The sequence below is a fragment of the Panicum virgatum genome, chromosome 9N (genome assembly GCF_016808335.1).
Source record: "Panicum virgatum strain AP13 chromosome 9N, P.virgatum_v5, whole genome shotgun sequence".
In the NCBI taxonomy this organism is placed as follows: Eukaryota; Viridiplantae; Streptophyta; class Magnoliopsida; order Poales; family Poaceae; genus Panicum; species Panicum virgatum.
In genome coordinates this window covers 39,285,323-39,306,348 of record NC_053153.1, presented here as the reverse complement: position 1 = coordinate 39,306,348, position 21,026 = coordinate 39,285,323, and the positions used below count along the sequence as shown (strand labels likewise).

Below are 21,026 nucleotides of genomic sequence, written 5' to 3'. Positions count from 1 at the left end.
CAGTCTATGGAGCTATGGCACACAACTTTTTTACAGTCTATGAAGCCATGGCATAATTCTACCACAGATTATGAAAATTAAATAGTGTTTAACAAAATATGGCCACATTTACGCTGTATATGGTAAACAGGACGACGACCAAGGTGAGCAACAAGGCAATGTTTGGCATTGATTATGGACGATAGACAATAATCCTATATGTAATCCTTCGGGAACATTGTGTCCATCAATTCTGCATGGTCGACCACTAACACATTAGAATTTTTCACGATCAATAGTTTTCTAGAGAAATTAGATCGAAGTCAACAACCATAGATGTCCAATTTATCTAAAAAAAGTACATTCATATAGTGTACGTATATAATGAATTAATTAATGTGTATGGCAGTCGGGATAATATAACAAAATTGATTAACTTTGGAGACCATTAGACAGTCTGTCCTACAACAGAAATGAGTATACGCAAGGACAGAACAGAAATCAAGACAGAATCATAGAGTAGAACATCAGCTTTATTTCCTCACTACTACTATAGATCAAGCATGCGTGTGCTCCTACCAAGCAGTAATAAGATGGGCAATCGCTGCTACTAGAAAACATGGTATCGTTCCACCTCAAAAGTATCGGTAGGAACATGCCCGGGTACTAATTCTAGCATTAGTACTGTGTGATCTTTCTACCAGTAGTTTCAAAATGGATGGAAAGGGTCCTGGACCTTTAGTACCGGATGGTGTTAGCATCCACGTTAGTAACGAGTGGTAAAATCATATGGTACCAATGTCTAGTCTTTAGTACTGGGTAGTGTTCCCATTCGACACTAAAGGGTCCTTCATAGGTTACTTTGAAGGAAAGCATCTATCTTCACATCACAATTACTGCATAGGTGAGATGGTAAGGGAGGTATGCGTGTCCTAAGTTCGAATCTCAGCTGCCGCATGCGTATTTCGTGTGAAAAATCGCCTCCTGCTATGTTCGAATTTTTTTCGAACTCGTACGCTTTGGTACTTGGTGGAAAAACCACCTGGTACTACAGCTTCCTTTTGGTACCAGGTAAATGACACAGTGACGAAGATGGAGACTTGTAGTCTCGGCTTCATAGTACCAGTAGGAAATCTGGACTAAAGTCTTTTTCCAACCGGTACTGATCAACAATTATGTAGTAGTGCGCTATACAGTAATCAGCCACTATATAAAGATCTAGTGGTTGACCTCTTGAAGAGCCAATGACAGTTTTCAATCCTATATATGTTTCTCTAAACATTTTCTACTCAATATATATTTTTATTCTCAAACTAACTTTTTCTATGGTTCCGCCAACAATCATATGACAGATTTAACATTTTGCTTCACCACAAACGGTTCATTCCAACTATTTGCCGTTTTCAATGTTTTTATCTTACAAACTTTTCTCAACTCAACATTTTCTCTACAGAATATATGTTTCCTCAAAAATTTTATTTTTCACTTCAACTTTTTTCATTAGTTCATCCAGCAACTCTTTCAAAGATTCAATTTTTTTTCACTTTGTAGTTCATTCAACAATTTTCCTTAACTTTTGATAACTCAACATTTTTCTTATATGTCTCCTCAATCTTTCACTACTCAGCATTTTTTTTCCTATTCACATTTTTCGTATGGTTCAACCAAAGATATACACCAACTAGAGAAACTGGATTATTTCCTATAAGTCACTACCGGATTTCCACCATTTGCTGTGTTCCAAAGGCACACGGCGAAGGCCACAAAGCACACGGCAAAGACGTTCGCCGTGCGCAGCCCACGGCGAACCCTCGACGGCGACCAGCCGCGATGGCAAAGGCCACTTCGCCGTGTGTCTTTTATCAGGCACACGACAAAGACATTCGATGTGTGCTAGAGGGGGCACACGGCGACTTAAAGTCGCTGACGGCGGGGGCGGAGCGGGGACAGTGACGACACGGGTGATGACGGCGCGGCTCCCCACTTCGCCGTGTGCCAGGATCTGAGGCACAAGGCAAAGATTTAAACTTCGCCGTGTGCCAGGGTCCAGGCACACGGCAAAGATTTAAACTTCGCCGTGTGCCAGGGCCCGAGGCACACGGCGAAATGGGGTAACTTTGCCGTGTGTCACACTGGCACACTGCGAAGTATTGCGCAGGACAGCCCCATATGTTCACTTTGCCGTGTGCAAGGATCCAGCCACACGGCGAAGTGACCATACAGAATTTAATTTTGTTTGTATTTCAACGTATAAATGACCCCCACAGACAAATATCACATTTAATACATATTTATCACAACAAATGTCACAAGCATCATATATAGAGCATATTAAAGTTCACAGACAGTCGATATATAGGAATTCACGTCGTCTGAGCTCAAGTTCTCAATCCAAAGCAACAAATACACAAGTTCACACACCGAAAGACTAGAAGTAGTTCGATTTCACAGTTACAAATTTATCTTCTACGATGGAGGTTGGTCGAACGGCGGAGGGCCTGACGGAGGAGGGCTGAACTGAGGAGGGGCAAACGGTGGAGGCCCGAACGGCGGTGCGAATGGCTACTGTCCGGGGAACGTCGGTGACATTCCCGGCGACAACTCAGGCGTGTTCGACGCCGCCGATTGATTCTGCAAAACAAAATATATATTGCATTGAGGACAATAAGCAAGTTTGAAAAAGTTATAATCTAAAACATTTTGAATTTTTTAGAATTGTATAAGTGACTCTAAAGCATGACGTTTAGTAAACTACAATCTCTAGGTCCAAAGTGAGTCTAAGTCTGTACGATCTCTAGGTCTCTAATATTTGAAATAAAAAACCAAGGTTGTCAAGTTGCTCACAGGAGGAGTTGCTGGAGCCGGAGCCGGAATCAGCGGGAACGCCATCGGAGGTAGTGGTTTGCCGTGTGTCTGGCGTTGGCACACGGTAAAGGTTGGGATTAGCCGTGTGCTTTTTGTTTGCCATGTGCTTTTTGTGAGACACACGGCAAATAGGTTCTTTGCTGTGTGCCCAAAAAAAAGCACAAGGCAAAGTTTCAGGCACACAGTGACTTAGCATTTTCCGGTAGTGAGTGATTGAACATTAAATAAGGATCAGTACTGCACCACTCAGTAGTAAAGCCCCCTGCAGCCAGAAAACTATCTGGTCGGCGTTTAAGGATGAATCATGTATGTCATCCTTACCGTACGGTGTCTATCAATGACGCACTGTCTACTACTCCTCTAGTACTGCCATTTCTCAAACTTTCGCTGTCCGTACTTTTCTCTAAATTAGATTAGATTGAACGTCAGTGAGGCCATACATATTCAATTTTTCTTAAAAAGTATATTCATAGTATTGTTATTATACCAAGTTTAATAATTACGTGAGAGATGAAACTATACATCAAGTTATGATATTTTGGAGATAACAAAAAAGATGTTCGAACTGAAACTGAAAGGAGTACAGATGCATATTTATGGACAGAAATGTAAGCTTCAACCATATAACAAGAGCTTCATTCCCTTTACACATAGAAAAGAAAGAAACTAGCACACGGAAAAAGGAACACAAGATCAAACCAACCGTAACCACGACTTAATTAGGTGGTGGTGGCCCCGCCGCCCTGGCACAGGGGTGCACCTTCCCGCTTGCCCATGAGCTGCCGCCGCCGCCGGCCTTGTCGTCTTCAGCCGTTGGTCTCCTGTTAACCTCCTCTCCTCCACCAGCTGCATCCTTGGCCTTCTTATCTTTCTCTTCGGCCTGCAGGCTCTTCGTCCTGCACCTCTCTTGCCGCACGTGGATCTGCGCATAGCTGAATCCCATGGAGGTCATCTTGGTCCGGAACCAGTGAGGCGAGACAAACAAGTCTGCTGTGCTTTGAGCTTGTTGCCTTGTTGGGAATTGGGATAGAGGCTGCTAGGTGTATTTATAGGGTGAGAGATGGGATTATTGGGGTGGGCACCAAGCCGTGGGTTTCTGGTCTTGTTTTGGTGATATCTATGGGCTTATCTCCAGCGGTGGCGGCCGTTAGGTGTCGCCGCGTTGACAGTTTGGAGGCAGCAATCGCTGTCTGCAAAGTTTTGCTGAGTTGTGGGGGCATGTTTGGATTTGGATTGATGCAGCATCTCTGTGGGCAAGAGCATGTGGTTTGTTTGTGGTCATGGTCTCATCATGGACTGCGCAATAACATGCCTACAGCTTAACCTGGCCCGTGAAGATTTTGGGAACATATCCCAATAACGGAGTTGAAAAAGGGAAGTAAATGGAAGTGTCCCAGGAGGGGGGGGGGGGTATGGAAGGCTTTTGCCTACTAAATGGAAACAACCTAACATGACCGCAGCTATCGCTGTGACACACTAGAAAACACTGATTAAGAAAAGGATCCATAGGCAACTCGATGATACTAACACCACTACATGAAGATTTCTTGAATGGTTTTTTAATGACCGGCAGTTACTGCTCTGGCATAAGATTTTCCAAACTAGCCAAGGACGTTTTAGTTTATTCAAGACATTTTCTGGCTGGTGGTAAGTATTAGTTGCTAATTTAGTTTATTCAAGACATTCATCCAATTCGACTATATAGAAATCCTTGTTCTTGGTATTTGAGAAAAACCATAAAACTTAGCCATCTTAGACAACGATTAAATATGGTGTGGTGAGTAGGTCCGAAAATTATGACATGGGTGTAGAAGCTGTAACGAATATGGCACCATTTATGCTATTTCGAGTGATTTTGGTGATCGAATGACAACACAACACTTGGACTAACATGATTGTTAAGATGGCCATTTTCAGGCTTTTAGGTTCAAGTGATGACAAAGAGAAAGAGAAGATAGGCGTAGCAAGGCCCGAAGGGCCGCCCCTACGGGGGTTCCGCTACCCGGATAGCGGACGGTGTTCTTGCTCTAACCCTTGCAATGAAAGATGCAATGAGAATGTTGTTGTAGAATCATGTGATGATCTCATTGCCAAGGAAAATGATGAACTCAAGTAAGAAGTGGAAAGGCTCATGAAGGACTTGTATAGATTAAAGGGCAAAGGCATGGAGAGTAATGTCCAACCTTCTAAAGATAACCGTGAGAACATGGTGAAGAAGCTTGAGAAGGGATCCACCGTGACTTGCTCTAAGTGCCACAAAGAAGGCCACAAGTCCAACAAGTGTCCTCAACCAAGGAAGAAGCTTTCGGATGAGAAAAACAAAAAGAAACTCACAATTAAGAGTTCTCTCATCTACACCAAGCCCAACCGGAGGAACAAAAGCAATAGCACCTCCTATGTGGTCAAAAAGAAGATCAATGGCAAGGTGGTTGCTCACATGGTTGGGAAGCAAGGAAGGAGTTGGAACCATTCCATTTGGGTGCCCAAGGATGTCATCACAAACTTGAAGGGGCCTCAAATGGTGTGGGTGCCAAAGGAGACTTGAAGCCCAAGAACGGCTACGGGGGATTTGGAGGCTTAGCTTACAAACTGAAGTAAAGGTTCAAGCCAAAGAAGCTAAGCTCAATACTTGGTCATTTCTTGTCCAAGTCCCCCATAAGGTAATGGTAGCTAGATTTCAATTCAAGCATCATGTAGCTCCATTGCTTTTTGCTAGGATAGTTGCATTGCATCTCCTAGTGTTATATATGGTGGGTTAATTGTGCCATAACTCTAACCCATGAGCAACCTACATGGTTTGATAAGTGTGTAGAAAGCTACACAAGGTTACCTTTCATGGTACATAGACTTCATAAGGTATGTTCTTCATATATGTACCATGAACACAAGCTATAGAGTAAACTTCCCAATTGTGTCAAAATCAATGTGCATACATTTGCTTGGTGATTCAAACACTAAATGCATACTTTTAGGGGGAGTTCACTCTATGGCTTGTGATTTTGAGACTAACATGTTTTCTAGCTTATCTTTTGTAGTCTCACGTGGAGTTAACACTCTAAGAGAATGTTTCTCACGATCAATGTGAACAAACAACTCTATAAGAGTGATTAGATAAATTGTGCTTTCATGCATATTGAGCCATGCTTATTGAACTTAAATGCTCATATCTAAGTTCATAGGCTATGTGCTCATACATTTGCTTAACCTTGGTGTACCAAGTGCTCTCCTCTTAAAGACTTTCAATGGTTGCAAGTCACTTTCAATTGGTACATGCAAGGTAAACAAAGCACCCCCGGAGGTATGCAAGGTTCCAAAGGGGGAGAAATGTGGATCAAAGCAAGATATTTTCTCAAGGAAAAGAAGTATATCCCAAAGGGGAAGAAATACCTAAGTGAATCAAGTCATGAGGGAGAACTAGCAAGATCGGGGGAGGAACAAAGGGGGAAATCATGGTTTTAGGGGGAGGCCAAGTCATCATTGGATGATGGTAAACATCCAAGCAAGCGTAAGCGGTTTTCAATTAATTTCAATTGGTATCAAGTGGTTAAATTTGTCAATTTTTGCAAATTTATGCTTGCTTTGATTGTGTTGTCATCAATCACCAAAAAGGGGGAGATTGTAATGAACATGGCACCATTTATGCCATTTCGAGTGATTTTGGTGATCGAATGACAACACAACACTTGGACTAACATGATTGTTAAGATGACCATTCTCAGGCTTTTAGGTTCAAGTGATGACAAAGAGAAAGAGAAGATAGGTGTAGCAAGGCCCGAAGGGCCGCCCTTACGGGGGTTCCGCTACCCGGATAGCGGACGGGGTTCTTGCTCTAACCCTTGCAATGAAAGATGCAATGAGAATGTTGTTGTAGAATCATGTGATGATCTCATTGCCAAGGAAAATGATGAGCTCAAGTAAGAAGTGGAAAGGCTCATGAAGGACTTGTATAGATTAAAGGGCAAAGGCATGGAGAGCAATGTCCAACCTTCTAAAGATAACCGTGAGAACATGGTGAAGAAGCTTGAGAAGGGATCCACCGTGACTTGCTCTAAGTGCCACAAAGAAGGCCACAAGTCCAACAAGTGTCCTCAACCAAGGAAGAAGCTTTCGGATGACAAGAACAAAAAGAAACTCACAATTAAGAGTTCTCTCATCTACACCTAAGCATCGGTGCATCCGACGCTTGTCGGAAGAACCGACGCTATGATGTTTGGTGCAGAAAGGAATCGAAGCCAAGTCAGCCTATAGGCACCGGTTGAACCGACGGTCCAAGAAAGGGCATCGGTGCATTGGGCGTACTATGTATTAGAGACGATGTCAAGTGCCCAGGAGAAGTTTCTTCAGCACCGGTTCAACCAACGGGGCATCGGTGCATACCATCGGTGTAATGACGTCAGCGCCCAGGAGAAGATCTTTAAGCACCAGATGAACCAGTGATGCATCGGTACAAAGCATCGGTCCAACTGGTGGTCACTGTAGCAGTAGTCAGAAGTTCAACGGCTACTTCGTGTCTTAGAGTGACCGGATGAACCGACGCTACCCCTGCCAGAGGCATCGGTTCTTCCGGTGATACGCAGATTTTCAGCTGACCGTTGGAGCAACGGCTACAAGACTTGGTGGCCTATATATACGCCTCACCCCGGCCATTTGAAGCTTGCTGGAGTTGCTGGACATCCCACACACACTCAAGAACATCTCCAAGCCATACAAAAGCATCAAAATCATATCCTTAGCCCTTAGCACACTTTGAGAGTGTTGTGTAAAGGATTAGCTCTTAGTGAGTGAGATTGCAAGGCTTCAAGCCTTTGTGCTGTGGTTCATTAGCGAACCAAAACAAGAGCTTGGTGCGCCGGCACATTGGAGCGTGAAGCTCGCCGGCAACGTCATCGACCCTCCGACTTGGTGTGGAGCGGCGACGACATCTTTGTGCGGGGGACGTGGAGACCCCCATCCTTTGTGGAGAAGCTCCTTAGTGGAACCCGGGGCCAAGGTGACCGTGATTGTGTTCACGGAAGAGACTTGGTGACCGAGTAGCAATACTCTTAGTGAGTGCTACAACAACGTGGATGTAGGTGTGCCTTTGTGGCTAACCGAACCACGGGATAAACACCCGCGTCAAGAGTTTGCGATCTCCTATCCCGCTCATTAAGCTTCCGCATTTCATACTAGCAATTTGTGTGCCTTTACTTTCATAGAATAGTTTCTTGATAGGAAAGGCTATAGGTTGCTAAACTCTTTTGGGATAGGGGTTTCACACTAGAACAACCTAGTTGCACATCTAGATAGCATGTTTTAGTTTAAGTTTTGTGCAAACTAGTTGGAGCCATAGGTCAAAGTTTTTATTAGTGCCTAATTCACCCCTCCCCCTCTTAGGCTAGAGCACCTATTCCTTTCAGAAGCACTGGTTGTGTTCCATAGGATAGACCACTTCTTCTCTTGCCTCTCCTGTACTCTTGGCACATCCACGTTCCTAGTTTGTAGGATCTGAGGTTGACTCACGTTGGGACATTGGCCTATATATGTATGAGTTCATGGTGATCAATACAATTGAGCAATTCCCGCGCATTCCCTCTTACATGGTACCAGCTTTTCTTGATATACGAATGTAAAATGCGATGCAGAGAGGCACGTCCCAAGTGTCCCAGCCGAGAGTGCCAAAGCTCTGAGTCGGGAGCCACATATCTGCTTAACGATCGCCCCTGTCGCCCTCGCCAATATCGCACCCCCTTTGAGCTTCTCTTTGGCACACTGCCTGACTATGCTCATCTTCGGGTCTTTGGGTGCTTATGCTACCCAAACACCACTTCCACTGCACCACACAAGCTCGCCCTACGATCTGTTGCTTTCATCTTTCTCGGCTACCCGGGGGATCAGAAGGGCTACAAGTGCTATGATCCCACCTCACGCCGTGTATTGATCTCTCAACACGTCTATTTCGACAAGTCAGTGTTTCCCTTTCAGCAGGTGCCTCCCTCAACGCCGCCTCCTCGCGCACCGGTGCCCGCGCCCCAACCAGTGATCGTGCACGCTCGTCCGCGACGTGGTCACCATTCGTCGAGCGTTCCGGATCTGCGCGCACCACGGGCGGCGTCATCAACACCCACGCTTCCTCCGATCGCTACGGTGCTAGCGGTGTCCACGGAGACCGTTCCACCAGCTGCTCCACGTGCCACGTTTCCGCTCGAGCCACACGCGGCGTCCCCTTCCACGCCACGCACGGTATCCTCGCCACGTGCGGCGTCTCCGTCCGTGCCACATGGGGCCTCTCCGCCGCCTTCCTCGCGATTCGACTCCAGCCTGACTGCGTCGATCTCCTCGAAGGATCTCCAATGGGACCTGGACCTTGGTTCCTCGACCACCGAGCGCTAATGTCATTACTGGAAAATGGATCTTCAAGAACAAACTACATCCTAATGGATCTCTCGAGCGTCGCAAGGCTAGATGGGTCGTTCGCAGGTTCACACAACGAGTGAGGGTTGATTTCCATCAAACCTTCTCACCCGTTATCAAGCCCGCCTCCATCTAGATGGTGCTGCACCTTGCCGCCTCTCGTCGCTGGCCCGTGCATCAACTCGATGTCAAGAACGCATTCTAGAATGGCGAGCTATCCGAGCGAGTCTACTGTCACCAGCCCGGGGGGTTTGTGGATGCTGAACACCTCGACTACGTCTGTCAGCTCGCCAAGTCCCTGTACGGTCTCAAGCAGGCACCACGCGCGTGGTTTCAACGTATCAGCGCATGGCTACACAACATCGGCTTCAACCCTACCGACTCCGACTCGTCATTGTTCGTCTTCTGACGGGGTGATGCCATTGTGTACCTCCTTGTGTATGTCGATGACATCATCCTCACTGTGTCGACTGACGATCTGCTCCATCACTTCATCAAGCTGCTGAAGTCCTCCTTTGCACTGAAGGACCTCGGGCCCCTGCGGCTTTTCCTAGGTGTTCAGGTGCAGCATGATGACTCCTGCTTCTTCCTCACTTAGGCGCAGTACACGGAAGACATCCTTGAGCGAGCCGGCATGGCGAATTGCAAACCTGTGTCCACTCCAGTTGACACCAAACCGAAGTCGTCGGCTCAGGAGGGCTCCCCGGCAACGAATGCCATGCTCTACCGCAGCATTGCAGTTGCGCTGCAGTATCTCACTCTCATGAGACAGGACATTGCATATGCGGTGAACCAGGCGTGTCTCTTCATGCACGCTCCAAGCGACGCGCACTGGAATCTCATCAAGCGCATCCTCCGGTACCTGTGTGGCACGATCAACGACAGCAGTCATATCTCGGCTGCGCCGTCCTGCGACCTCATGGCGTACTCGGATGTCGACTGGGCCGGCTGCTCCGACACACGCCGTTCCACGTCCGGCTACTGCGTGTTCCTGGGAAAGACGCTGATCTAGTCATCTAAGCAGCAGCCAATGGTGTCCAGGTCTAGCGCCGAGGCAGAGTACAGGGCGGTGGCGAATGCTGTAGCAGAGTGTTGTTGGTTGCGCAACCAGCTTCGTGAGCTTCATGTTCGAGTTGACAAGGCCACGGTCATCTACTCTGACAACATCTCAGCAGTTTACCTTTCAGAGAATCCCGTTCATCATCAGCGAACAAAGCATGTTGAGTTAGACATTCTCTTTGTGCATGAAAAGGTGCAACTCGGACTGCTACGGGTGCTTCAAGTTCCATCTCGACAGCAGTTTGCCGACATTATGACGAAGGGATTACCGTCGCCATTGTTCCAAGAATTCAAGGCCAGATTGTGCATCCAGGGAGCTCAAACTGAGGCGGGTGGTTTTAGAAGTACCGGTTCTGTTACTTAGGATAGACCACTTCTTCTCTTGCCTCTCCTGTATTCTCGGCACAACGTCCTTGTTCCTAGTTTGTAGGATCTGAGGTTGACTCACGTTGGAACGTTGGCCTATATATGTATGAGTTAATGGTGATCAATACGATTGAGCAATTGGTGCACATTCCCTCTTACAATGGTACCAGAAACTTTGGATATTGACAATCCAAAATATCGAATTTGACCTCTGATAAAACAACATTTGTGTTTGGAACATCACGATTGACAAATGGATACCAAATTTGTGAATTCGTTTCTAGAAAATGGGTATGGATGACGAAACTGAAAGTCTCGATGGATATGGATAATGTCTGTGTAAAATAAAAATGCATTTAACAGACATGGTTCTATTAGATGTGTTGATATTCAAAATAGTTTTGGAAAAAGACATACAATACAAATTAGAAATGCATAGAACTGTGAAGTTTATATAAATTTTATTCATCTAACCTTATTTTTGGTTCACATTGCCATAATATTTGTCCAAAACATTAATATTATATTTTTTATTCAGATATATAGAAAAAGTAGAGAAAACATATAGTATTAGTTTCGCTATAAATTTTATTCATCTAGCTCTATATTGATCAAATACTCCAGTATTTGATTGCAATAATATTAACTCATAAATATTTTTAAAAATATAACCATCTACTTGTTTACATATTAGTTTTGATGTATTTTTGTTCATAAATAAAATATATTATTTAGTTTTAGAAATGAACAAATGATTTTATCATTCATAATGTATAATATCTAAATTTAGTCTGGAATGATCTCATTTGTATTTGTACTCTAGAATATTTGAGTTAATATCGAATTTGCTTAAAAACATGTATAGTGAAAATATGGAAAATGTAATATCTGGTCCACATAATCAATATCCACCCATTGATACAACATGATGGTGGTTAGATTACATAGCTTGAGGTTGCGTCCTAAGGTAGGTGGCAGGAAAGACCTCCGGCAAGGACTAGGGTCACTGATGAAGCATGGGATGCATGTCTCGTGTTTGCGATAACAAGCTTGTGATATCTTAGTTTGACCTAGGAATGAAAACATTACAGATATTTTCTGTCCATCCGCATCCGACCAAAGGGGTTCAGAGACTAAATGAAATAGACTGTATCTGTAAATGAGTATTCAATTTCATATCGTATCCGTATCCAAATAGTCAAGTGGGATATATGATATGCGAATAGAAAGGATGGATATCAATGTCCGACACATTTGACACTATTTGTGTCCGAATCTGAATCTAAGTAAAATTAAATATTTGTATTCGTATTTGTATATATTTGCTCGTAGGTTTGTAAATGGTGCGGATATTTTTCGCCAAAAGGAGTCAGATAGTGATTCGGTTATTATCTTCAGATATCTGGTTATTTTTTTTAATATCAGATACTTGATTCGGATATCGAATTCGGATATAAGAAGGGTAATATCCAACGGATATCGCATATCCAGCCGGATAGTCGAATTGGATACTAGATTCGGGTAGTTATTATACCAAATATATGCATTAATAAAAATCTGATTACCTCTATAGATTTATAACTAATTCATTTCAAAATAGGAAAATTTAAAATTAGCACCAAATTTTTTTAAAAAATATAGTCTATCTATTGGTATTCTATTGGATTAATAAAAATTATTTAATTTCTAAAAAATTTAACTAATTCATTTCAAAATAGAAAAATGTAAATTAGTAGAAAATGTATTTTAAGATATCCTAGTCTAATTCGAGAACTAAACTTGAGCTCTGATAATAATTAAACTTGTTCCATTTAACAAAAACTCAATATAGTATAACAACTCGAACTCTAGCAATGATTTGATCGCTCCTACGTATTTATGCATGTAATAATTTAGAACATCAATATTGTATAATTGAGTGCTCAAAATGCTAATGTCATCTATATTTAAGTTGGTTAATCAATCATGATTTAATTTGAATATAACCTCCTAGAACAGACAAATTGATTTCAGTGTTTATCGAGTATCATTAACGTAATAAGTTATAATGTCGTTAATTGAGTGCCTCCAATCTAAGCTTTTGAGCAACTTAGAATGTCATGTAATTGAATCCCTCTTATCTATATGATAAGTTAGAAATATCATGTAACTATTTGTTAATTTGCTCTGTTAAACATAGTCTAGTTAAGATTTAGACTCGTATGGTGTTCGAATATTACAACACATGTGATATGATATAAATATTGCTTTTACTCAATATTCGAAGAAATATCCATGTTCGACATTATCCGCATCCAGATCGCTCCATATTCGACACACATCTATTCATATTTATAACCGAAGCAATCTGGATTTGTATTTGTATCTAAGTCTATCCGTGTTCGAATCCGAATCTGACAGAAAATTTAAAAATAAATACAATATCGGTGATATCCGTCTGTATCTCATCCTTTTACATCCTTTGCTCATATCTAATTCATTTCCATCCATAGATTGGCCAAAACTTTCGGAAAATTGAGAAATCAGACAAAAATAACACAAAGTAGGTGGCACGGAGGTCGTAAATGGTGTGGAATGGAACCTCTACCAGTGACAATGGAATCGTCTATTGATCGATAAATCTCTGCTGCAGTCTTGCGTAGAGCTATAAATGGTATGAGCAGAAGAGCAGGGCATTGTAATCGTGCTTTGATCATCAACCGTTGTAGTAGAAGAATGGTACTCCCTCCAGTTACATGTATATGGTGTTTCAGACGGCTAATAATTCAACATGCATTTAGTTCAACTTTTCTGCCTGAAACATCATCTGAAAGTGGCTGGACATACAAATATATTTCTCTCTAACATTTACTCCCTCCGTTTCAAATTGTAGGTTGACAAATCTAGATATATATATAGATTTTGCTATGTATTTAGAGACATAACGTATGTGTAGGTGTATATCAAAATTTATGTACGTAGATTTGTCAAAACAACCTACGGAATGGAGGTAGTAGAAAAAAAGACTCCTATGTCCACAAGCTACAGATGCGCGAGATTGTAGTAACAAGAAGGAACATGAAAAAAAAAGTCATGGATATGCAATTTGCGTCCGCCCACCTTAAATGTTCCATGAAAAGTGAAAAAAAAAGTTGAAAACAATGGCTTAAAGCCATAAGCAGTCCCTTGTGTACTTTTTGATGCAGACTTGCATGTCAGGCCTTCTCCAGTGGTCGCACCCTGGAATGAGGTGGCAGACTCAAACTGCACCCCCACTACTACAGAGCAACGCACCCTGTCGTTCCGATAGGAATCGAAGCCCAAATGAGATTCGATGCCTACCAATTAAACAAATATATATACACAACAGATAGGAAGGAGTAGCGCATGAGTTGTTCTTCGGAAGAGAGAAAAGTAATTCTTTTATGTACTGCAGGCCCCATATGAGGGTGCGGACCACTGGAGAAGGGAGATGCAAAATCACACCCATCATCTGTGGCTTTTGTGCCACGTACCGAACCTACCACTGGAGAAGGCCTCATGCTGCAACGGGACAGTGACAGTAGGATATTTTCCTTCTTTAAATGGTATGGCATGGATAGCTGCCGTCTGTGTGTTTCGGCCCAGTGTACCTTGGACAGTTACAGAAAGCAACGCGTGGTCAATCGGCAGAACAGCCTCCACTAGGGGTCAAGATCGGACAGGCAGATCACTGATTCCACAATTATTGGATGCACTATGCTCTTCAATTTAACATCAGTAGTGTGTTAGTAGGGATGGCAGGTCAACATGAACAGCTTATGCTTGTTGGGTGGCTCCCTTCTACAAGTGTGCCAAGCTGAAATGAGTGAATAAGCGAGTCTTGTCAGATGCAGATAATGGCGATAAGGGCAGCGTCATGTTTATATATATATATATATATATATATATATATATATATATATATATATATATATATATATATATATATATTTATATATATATATATATATGTGTGTGTGTGTGTGTGTCCTTCCATTTTTTTTTTGATGAAACAGGAGGGGTACTCCCTACTGATTATATATTAAAAGAAAGTCATTACAAATGGAAAGTCTGAGAGTAAAGCTTATGAAACAAAGAAAGAAATGAAAAAATTAAAAGAATTACACAAGGGCTTCTAGCCATGCTGACATAGAGATCGTATGTCTATTTTTGCTCTTAGAATAACTAAGGCAAATTGCTTCTTGAAGTGCCGTAGACAGTTGTCTTGAGTTGTTTGGACTCCCCTAAAAATAAGATCATATTTTTCAAACAAATACACCAACTCATGACAATAATAATGTCCATGAAGAAAGGAACCCCCAGTTGAACTTTAAGCTGCTCCAGCGTATCAAAAGGGCCATCATGACCAACGTGCAGACCTATTGATGCCCAACAGCCTTGAGCAAAAGAGCAGTGGATGAAAAGGTGCTCCAAGGTTTCATCTGCTGCAAGAGTACAAGAATATGCAGGGAGGAACATTGGAAGGACCGGTAGCGCGCTCTAGCCTAAGAGGGGGAGGGGGTGAATTAGGCAAACTAAAAATTTAGACCTATGGCTCCAACTATTTGCACAAAATTAAACTAAGCATGCTATCTAGATGTGCAACTATGGTTGTTTTAGTGTGAAACCCCTATCCCAAAAGAGTTTAGCAACATATAGCCTTTCCTATTAAGAGACTACTCTATGAAAGTAAAGGCAAAACAAGAATTGCTAGTAATAAATGCGGAAGCTTAAAGAGTGGGATAGGAGAAAGCAAACTCTTGACACGGGTATTTATCCCGTGGTTCGGTTAGCCACAAAGGCACACCTACATCCACGTTGTTGTAGCACTCACTAAGAGTATTGCTACTCGGCAATCAAGTCTCTTCCGTGAACACAATCACGGTCACCTTGATCCCGGATTCCACTAAGGAGTTTTTCCACTAAAGAAGGGGGTCTCCACGTCCCCCGCACAAAGATCGTCCACGCCGCTCCACACCAAGTCGGAGGGTCGTCGACGTTGCCGGCGAGCTTCAAAGCTCCAAGGGGCCGGCGCACCAAGCTCTTCTTGTAGGTTCGATAAAGAACCACAGCACAAAGGCACAAAGCCTTGCTCTCACTCACTCAAGAGCTAATCTAGCACTTTACACTCTTGAAGCTAGTGCTAAACCTAAGGATATGATCAATGAGCACTTGGGTAGGCTTGGAGAGTTTCCTGGGTGTGTATGAGGGTTGTAGTAACTCCAGCAATCTTCAAATGGCCGGGGGATGGCATATATATAGGCCACTAAGTGAATAGAGCCGTTAGGAGCCGTTACTCAGCTTTTCTGCGTAGCGTCGGATAAACTGACGGGTAGGCACCGGATCATCCAGTCACACTGTGTCCTGAGGTAGCGGTTGGGGCTTCTAACACATGATGCAGGAGGCTTCGGATGAACCAGTGATGTGGCATCGGTTCATCTGGTGGGGCGTCGGATCTTCCGGTGCTGAAGGGATATTCAGCTGCTGATGATGTCATTACTCCGACGCTTGCTCTGGTGCCTCTTCGGTTTATCCGGTGCAGTAGACTTGGCTCCAGTGCGCTCTACAAGCTCTCTGATGTATACTCCGGGCAATACACCGATGCCCTAACTTTGGTAGCGTCAGATCATCCGGTTCCACTTGGTTTTCTCCCACGTGACCTGACACCCGGGCAGAGTTGCTCCGATGTCGTAGTGTCAGTTTATCCGATGGCAACCGAATGCTCCGGTGCCCCTGCTTCGCATCATTCGGTGCAACTGGGTTTTCCTGAACTCGTCCATTTCATTCTATCTTTGAGTTCTTTCTTCGTGTTTTGTTTTGCTTGGCATTTTTGCTTCATCCCTGGGATCTATAATTATTTTCTTGACAAACACATTAGCCCCATTGATTGCGTTGTTATTCAATCACCAAAATCACAAAATAATGGCTTAATGAGGCCATTTTCCTTATAATCTCTCCCTTTTTGGTGATTGATGACAACACAATCAAAGCAAGCATAAATTTGCAAAAATTGACAAATTGATACCAATTGAAAACAATTGAAAACCACTTACACTTGCTTGGTTGCTTACCATCATCCAATGATGACTTGGCCTCCCCCTAAAACCATTATCCCCCTTTGTTTCTCCCAATTTTTCTTCTTTTCTCCCCTTTTGGAAACAAAGTTGCTCCCCCTTTGGGTGATACTCATTTACTCCTTGCTTTGATCCAAAATTCTCCCCCTTTGGAATCAAATCACTTAAAAAGGCTTGGCAAACCAAAATAGCTCAAAGGGAAAAGTTAGTAGCCTAGGGAGTTAGTCCCATGAATCATGATCCAAGTGTATGATATTAATGAAGATACCAATTGAGTGATTACTAAGGTGGATCACACAAATATGAAACTAGCATGATATGAGCCAAGCTTTCCACAAAGTGTGTGCACTAAATTGATAATGTGAAAATTAGGTGCTCAACTAGTCATTTGAATGAGAAAGCTTAGATCATATTATGCACGGAGGTAGCCCTAAAAAGCATAGAATTGACAAGAATACCAATTGAAGGGTTATAGACCATGCATACCTCCGGGGGACCTTGTTACCTTGCATGTACCAATTTGAAGGTGACTTCTCGTGATATCAATTGAAATTGAATACCAAGTGAAAGTCTTTGAATTGAAGAACACTTGGTACATCAAGATGAACTTTGAGTACATAGCCTATGATCTTAGATATGGAATTTAGTTCCATAGACCATGGCTCAATATGAGACTATAAAGGATAAGCTTGTAAACATGTTAGTCTCAAAATCACAAACCATAGGATGAACTCCCGCTAAATGTGTGCATTTAGTGTTTGAATCACTAATCAAATGTATGCACATTGTTATTGATAACAATGGGAAGTTTACCCTATAGCTTGTGCTCATGGTACACAAATGAAATACATACCTCATGAAGTCCATGTACCATGAAGGGTAACCTTGTGTAGCTTTCTACACACTTATCAAACCATGTAGGTTGCTCATGGGTTAGAATCATGGCACAAGCAACCCACCATATATAACACTAGGTGATGCAATGCAAACAACCTAGCATGGGCAATGGAGATACATGATGCTTGAATTAAAATCTAGCTACCATCACCGTATGGGGGACTTGGGCAATAAATATACAAGATGTGAGCTTGGCTTCTTTAGCTTGAATCTTCATCTTCTAGGTAACCAAGCCTCCAAATCCCCCGAAGCCATCCTTGGGCTTCATGTCTCCTTTGGAACCCACACCATTTGAGGCCCATTTATATTGGTGATGACATCCTTGGGCACCCAAATAGAGTGATTCCAACTCCTTTCTTGCTTCCCAATCTTGTGAGCAACCACCTTGCCATTGGTTTTCTTCTTGATCATATAGGTGATGCTATTGCTCTTGTTCCTCCGGTTGGGCTTGGTGTAGATGAGAGAACTCTTGATAGTGAGTTTCTTTTTGTTCTTCGCATCCGAAAACTTCTTCTTTTGTTGAGAACGCTTGTTGGACTTGTGGCCTTTATGATGGCATTTTGAGCAAGTCACGGTGGACCCCTTCTCAAGCTTTTTCACCATGTTTCCATAGTTATCTTGAGAAGGTTGGACATTGCTCTTTATGCTCTTGCCCTTTAAACTAGCCAAGTCCTTCATGAGCCTTTGTACTTCTTGCTTGAGCTCATCATTTTCCTTGGTAATGAGATTATCACATGATTCTACAACAACATTCTCATAGCTTTTCTCATTGCAAGGGTTAGATTCATCAATTAAATCAAAGCAAGAAGTTGAAGCATCTACTTTAGAATTTGAGTTGGTATTAGGGATAGATTGCTTCATTTCCAAAAAGTCATTTGTATTATTAATGCTCTCAAATTTTGATTTGAGCTCTTCATGTTCCTTGCTAAGCAATTTGAATTTGCACAACAAATCTTCATAATTTGTAGCAAGAGAAACATTAAGATCATTAAGAGCATTAAGATTTTTAATTTCTCTTGATTGTTTTCTAATGACTCTTTGGTGCTCATGAACTAAGTCAAGAAGATCCTTAATTGAAGGAGAGTCGGAGTCATCATCACTTACATTGCTATCCATACCTTTGGCCATGTGGCACGTGTTTGATGATGATGGAACTCCCTCGTTGGTGCGGAAGGTGGTGCTCTTGATGGACTCATCACTTGAGCTTGAGCTTGATTCTACACCATCTTCCACCCATTCTCCAAGAAAAACACGAGGTTCATCCTTGGGCTTTTTCTCCTTCTTTTGCTTCTTTTTTTTCTTGAGATTTCTCTCAACCTTTTGGAGAAAATTAGATGGTAGGCCGGCCCCACCTGTCGGCCATTATCTGGCCCCCTTCGCATGCTCACGGTTTGCTATCTCTACTCCCTGATCCTTCCTGGTCTCGTTCAAATTCATTCAAAATCATGCTAGTTAAATTCAATTTGAATGAAAATGACTAGGAAGAGTTGAAATCTTTTCATGAACATGGTCTTGCTAAGTTTTGTTTCTTATGCAAGTACTGAATTGCCTCCGGAACTCATATTTAGGATCACTTGATTGTTCGTTTACTGCTCTCTATGATATAATGACATGATGTTGTGCTAGCTCTTGACTCAAGGTCTTGGAAGCTTTTCGAAAACACAAAACTAGGCAAAACTCGTATGCTCAACTTTATCGATACCCATTCCAGAGCCATACTTACAAATTCCAAACCTATAGCTATCCGCTGCATTGTGAGCTTGCTCAAATTTAGTGCCTCCAAAAGAAGTTTAGATTGATTGATCTTCTTGGGATCATTCATGTACACGTCCATCAACCCAAAGTCCATGAGACGTGGTTGCAAAACAGCACTGCACCCCCCTGAAAAGAAAGAAAAGCATGAATGACATTCATGTCTCAAAAAAAAGGTGAAGAAGGGGGAGGTGTAGGGTGCTAGACACAAAACCACCATGGAAATATATCTTCATTTCTCATTCGCACTTGACCCATGAGATGAGCATCTGGACTGCTAAGAGACACTAGGTTTGATCTTGCAATATTAATGTTGAGGGTATGCGACATCCTTCACTTAGCTCCACATACTCGTTTACAGAACAACTTTTGGAAGAGCCATAAGGTTGTGAACAAAAATTGAGTGAATGAGTGACTTGAGCAAAGAGAGTATGCCTTGAATTTATTTAAAAACAAAAATCTTCCAAGTACTGCGAACCAGGAGCTAGTCATGATCTTCATTGATTTATCCTGGAGATCAATAGGTGAACATGAAGGTGTTAGCCACCCGGAATCCGAAGTATGAAAGGAAAGCTCTGAAATAATTCTTATGCGTAGCTGAGTTCGTGAACCCCGGACTTTGCTTGATCCTCAGGATCTTTTTCAACTCCTTTTGCTCGGGACGAGCAAAGTCTAGGTGTGGGGGTGTGTTGGCGGTCGATTTCGATGATTTTTACCGCCAACATTCCTTCGGATTTCATGCTTTTAGAACTATGTTGTTATAATTTTCACTAACATTAACAAGTTCCATGAGTTTTGGTGAGTATCTGAATCCAGGAGCAATATGTACGAAAATGAGCCAAAATAGGGTGAATCCCAGGCCGGCCGGCCTAGGCCAAGCCGGCCGGCCTACCCCTGCAGCATTTCGTCATGCAACTTTGTGGAACATGGCTTGAGCACAAGTTCAAGTTCCCACCAATGTGGTTCAGGCAGAATTCACAAATGAAGACCGAAAGGCTTGAATCAAGTTGAGTTAAGCCCAAATCCAATGACAACCCGAAGATTTAGAACCCAACTCAACTTGAGGAGCAATGTGGGCCCTGTGATCAACGTGCCAGAGTGACGGAGGCCTGAGCCGAGCCAGAGCCAGGCCGGCCGGCCAGCCTAGGAGAAGCCGGCCGGCCTCTAACTGCCTCCGTCGGAGCCACGCAACTGCCACTGACTTCAGGAGGAGATCCAGAGCGTCCACTCAAAGGCGGTGGCCAGATGGCCATGTCCCCAGGCCGGCCAGCCTAGGAGAGGCTAGCCGGCCCCACCTGGTGGCCTCTGCTGATCTCGCTTGGCATGAAAGACAAGCACAACTACCTTACCTGCGTACAACTGATGCTCAGCTCAGTACTGACCATAGAGTAGTATAAATAGAGCCCAAACCCCCTCTTGTAACACACACCCATCCATTTGAGAAGAGAGTCTCTTGTTACACTCTTGTGTTAGAAGTGGAAGAGAGTGAGGTGAGTGCTCTGGTGAAAGCCGAGCTGAAAGGAGCGGACTCGAGTTCTCTCGGTCTTACTCCACATTTTGTATCCACCTTGGAGGAATATACTTGAGTAAGTTTCTTGTCTCAACTTTAGTTTCTCGCTAGCTTTACTTTCTATCTTAGTTACT

The 21,026-nt window shown here is 43.0% G+C and overlaps 2 protein-coding genes across 2 annotated transcripts; one reads left to right on the top strand and one right to left on the bottom strand.

The window, feature by feature from the left end:
- Positions 1-2,290: 2,290 nt before the first annotated feature.
- On the bottom strand, positions 2,291-4,009 carry LOC120687604. The gene is made up of 2 exons (XM_039969627.1): positions 3,605-4,009; positions 2,291-2,610 (listed from the first exon to the last, which is right to left on the bottom strand). Exons 1-2 carry the CDS (start codon positions 3,794-3,796, stop codon positions 2,542-2,544), a joined length of 261 nt encoding a protein of 86 aa, XP_039825561.1. The 5' UTR covers positions 3,797-4,009; the 3' UTR covers positions 2,291-2,541.
- Positions 4,010-9,868: 5,859 nt separating this feature from the next.
- Positions 9,869-10,246, top strand: LOC120689007 (uncharacterized mitochondrial protein AtMg00810-like). The gene has a single exon (XM_039971360.1). The coding sequence runs from the start codon at positions 9,869-9,871 to the stop codon at positions 10,244-10,246; it is 378 nt and encodes a 125-aa protein (XP_039827294.1).
- The last annotated feature ends 10,780 nt before the right edge of the window (positions 10,247-21,026 follow it).

Coding starts and splice junctions, on each gene's coding strand:
- LOC120687604 (XM_039969627.1), bottom strand. CDS start 3,796: ATGACCTCCATGGGATTCAGCTATGCGCAGATCCACGTGCGGCAAGAG. Junction 2,611..3,604: donor GCTCATGGGCAAGCGGGAAG/GTGCACCCCTGT, acceptor TTTGTTTTGCAG/AATCAATCGGCGGCGTCGAA.
- LOC120689007 (XM_039971360.1), top strand. CDS start 9,869: ATGGCGAATTGCAAACCTGTGTCCACTCCAGTTGACACCAAACCGAAG.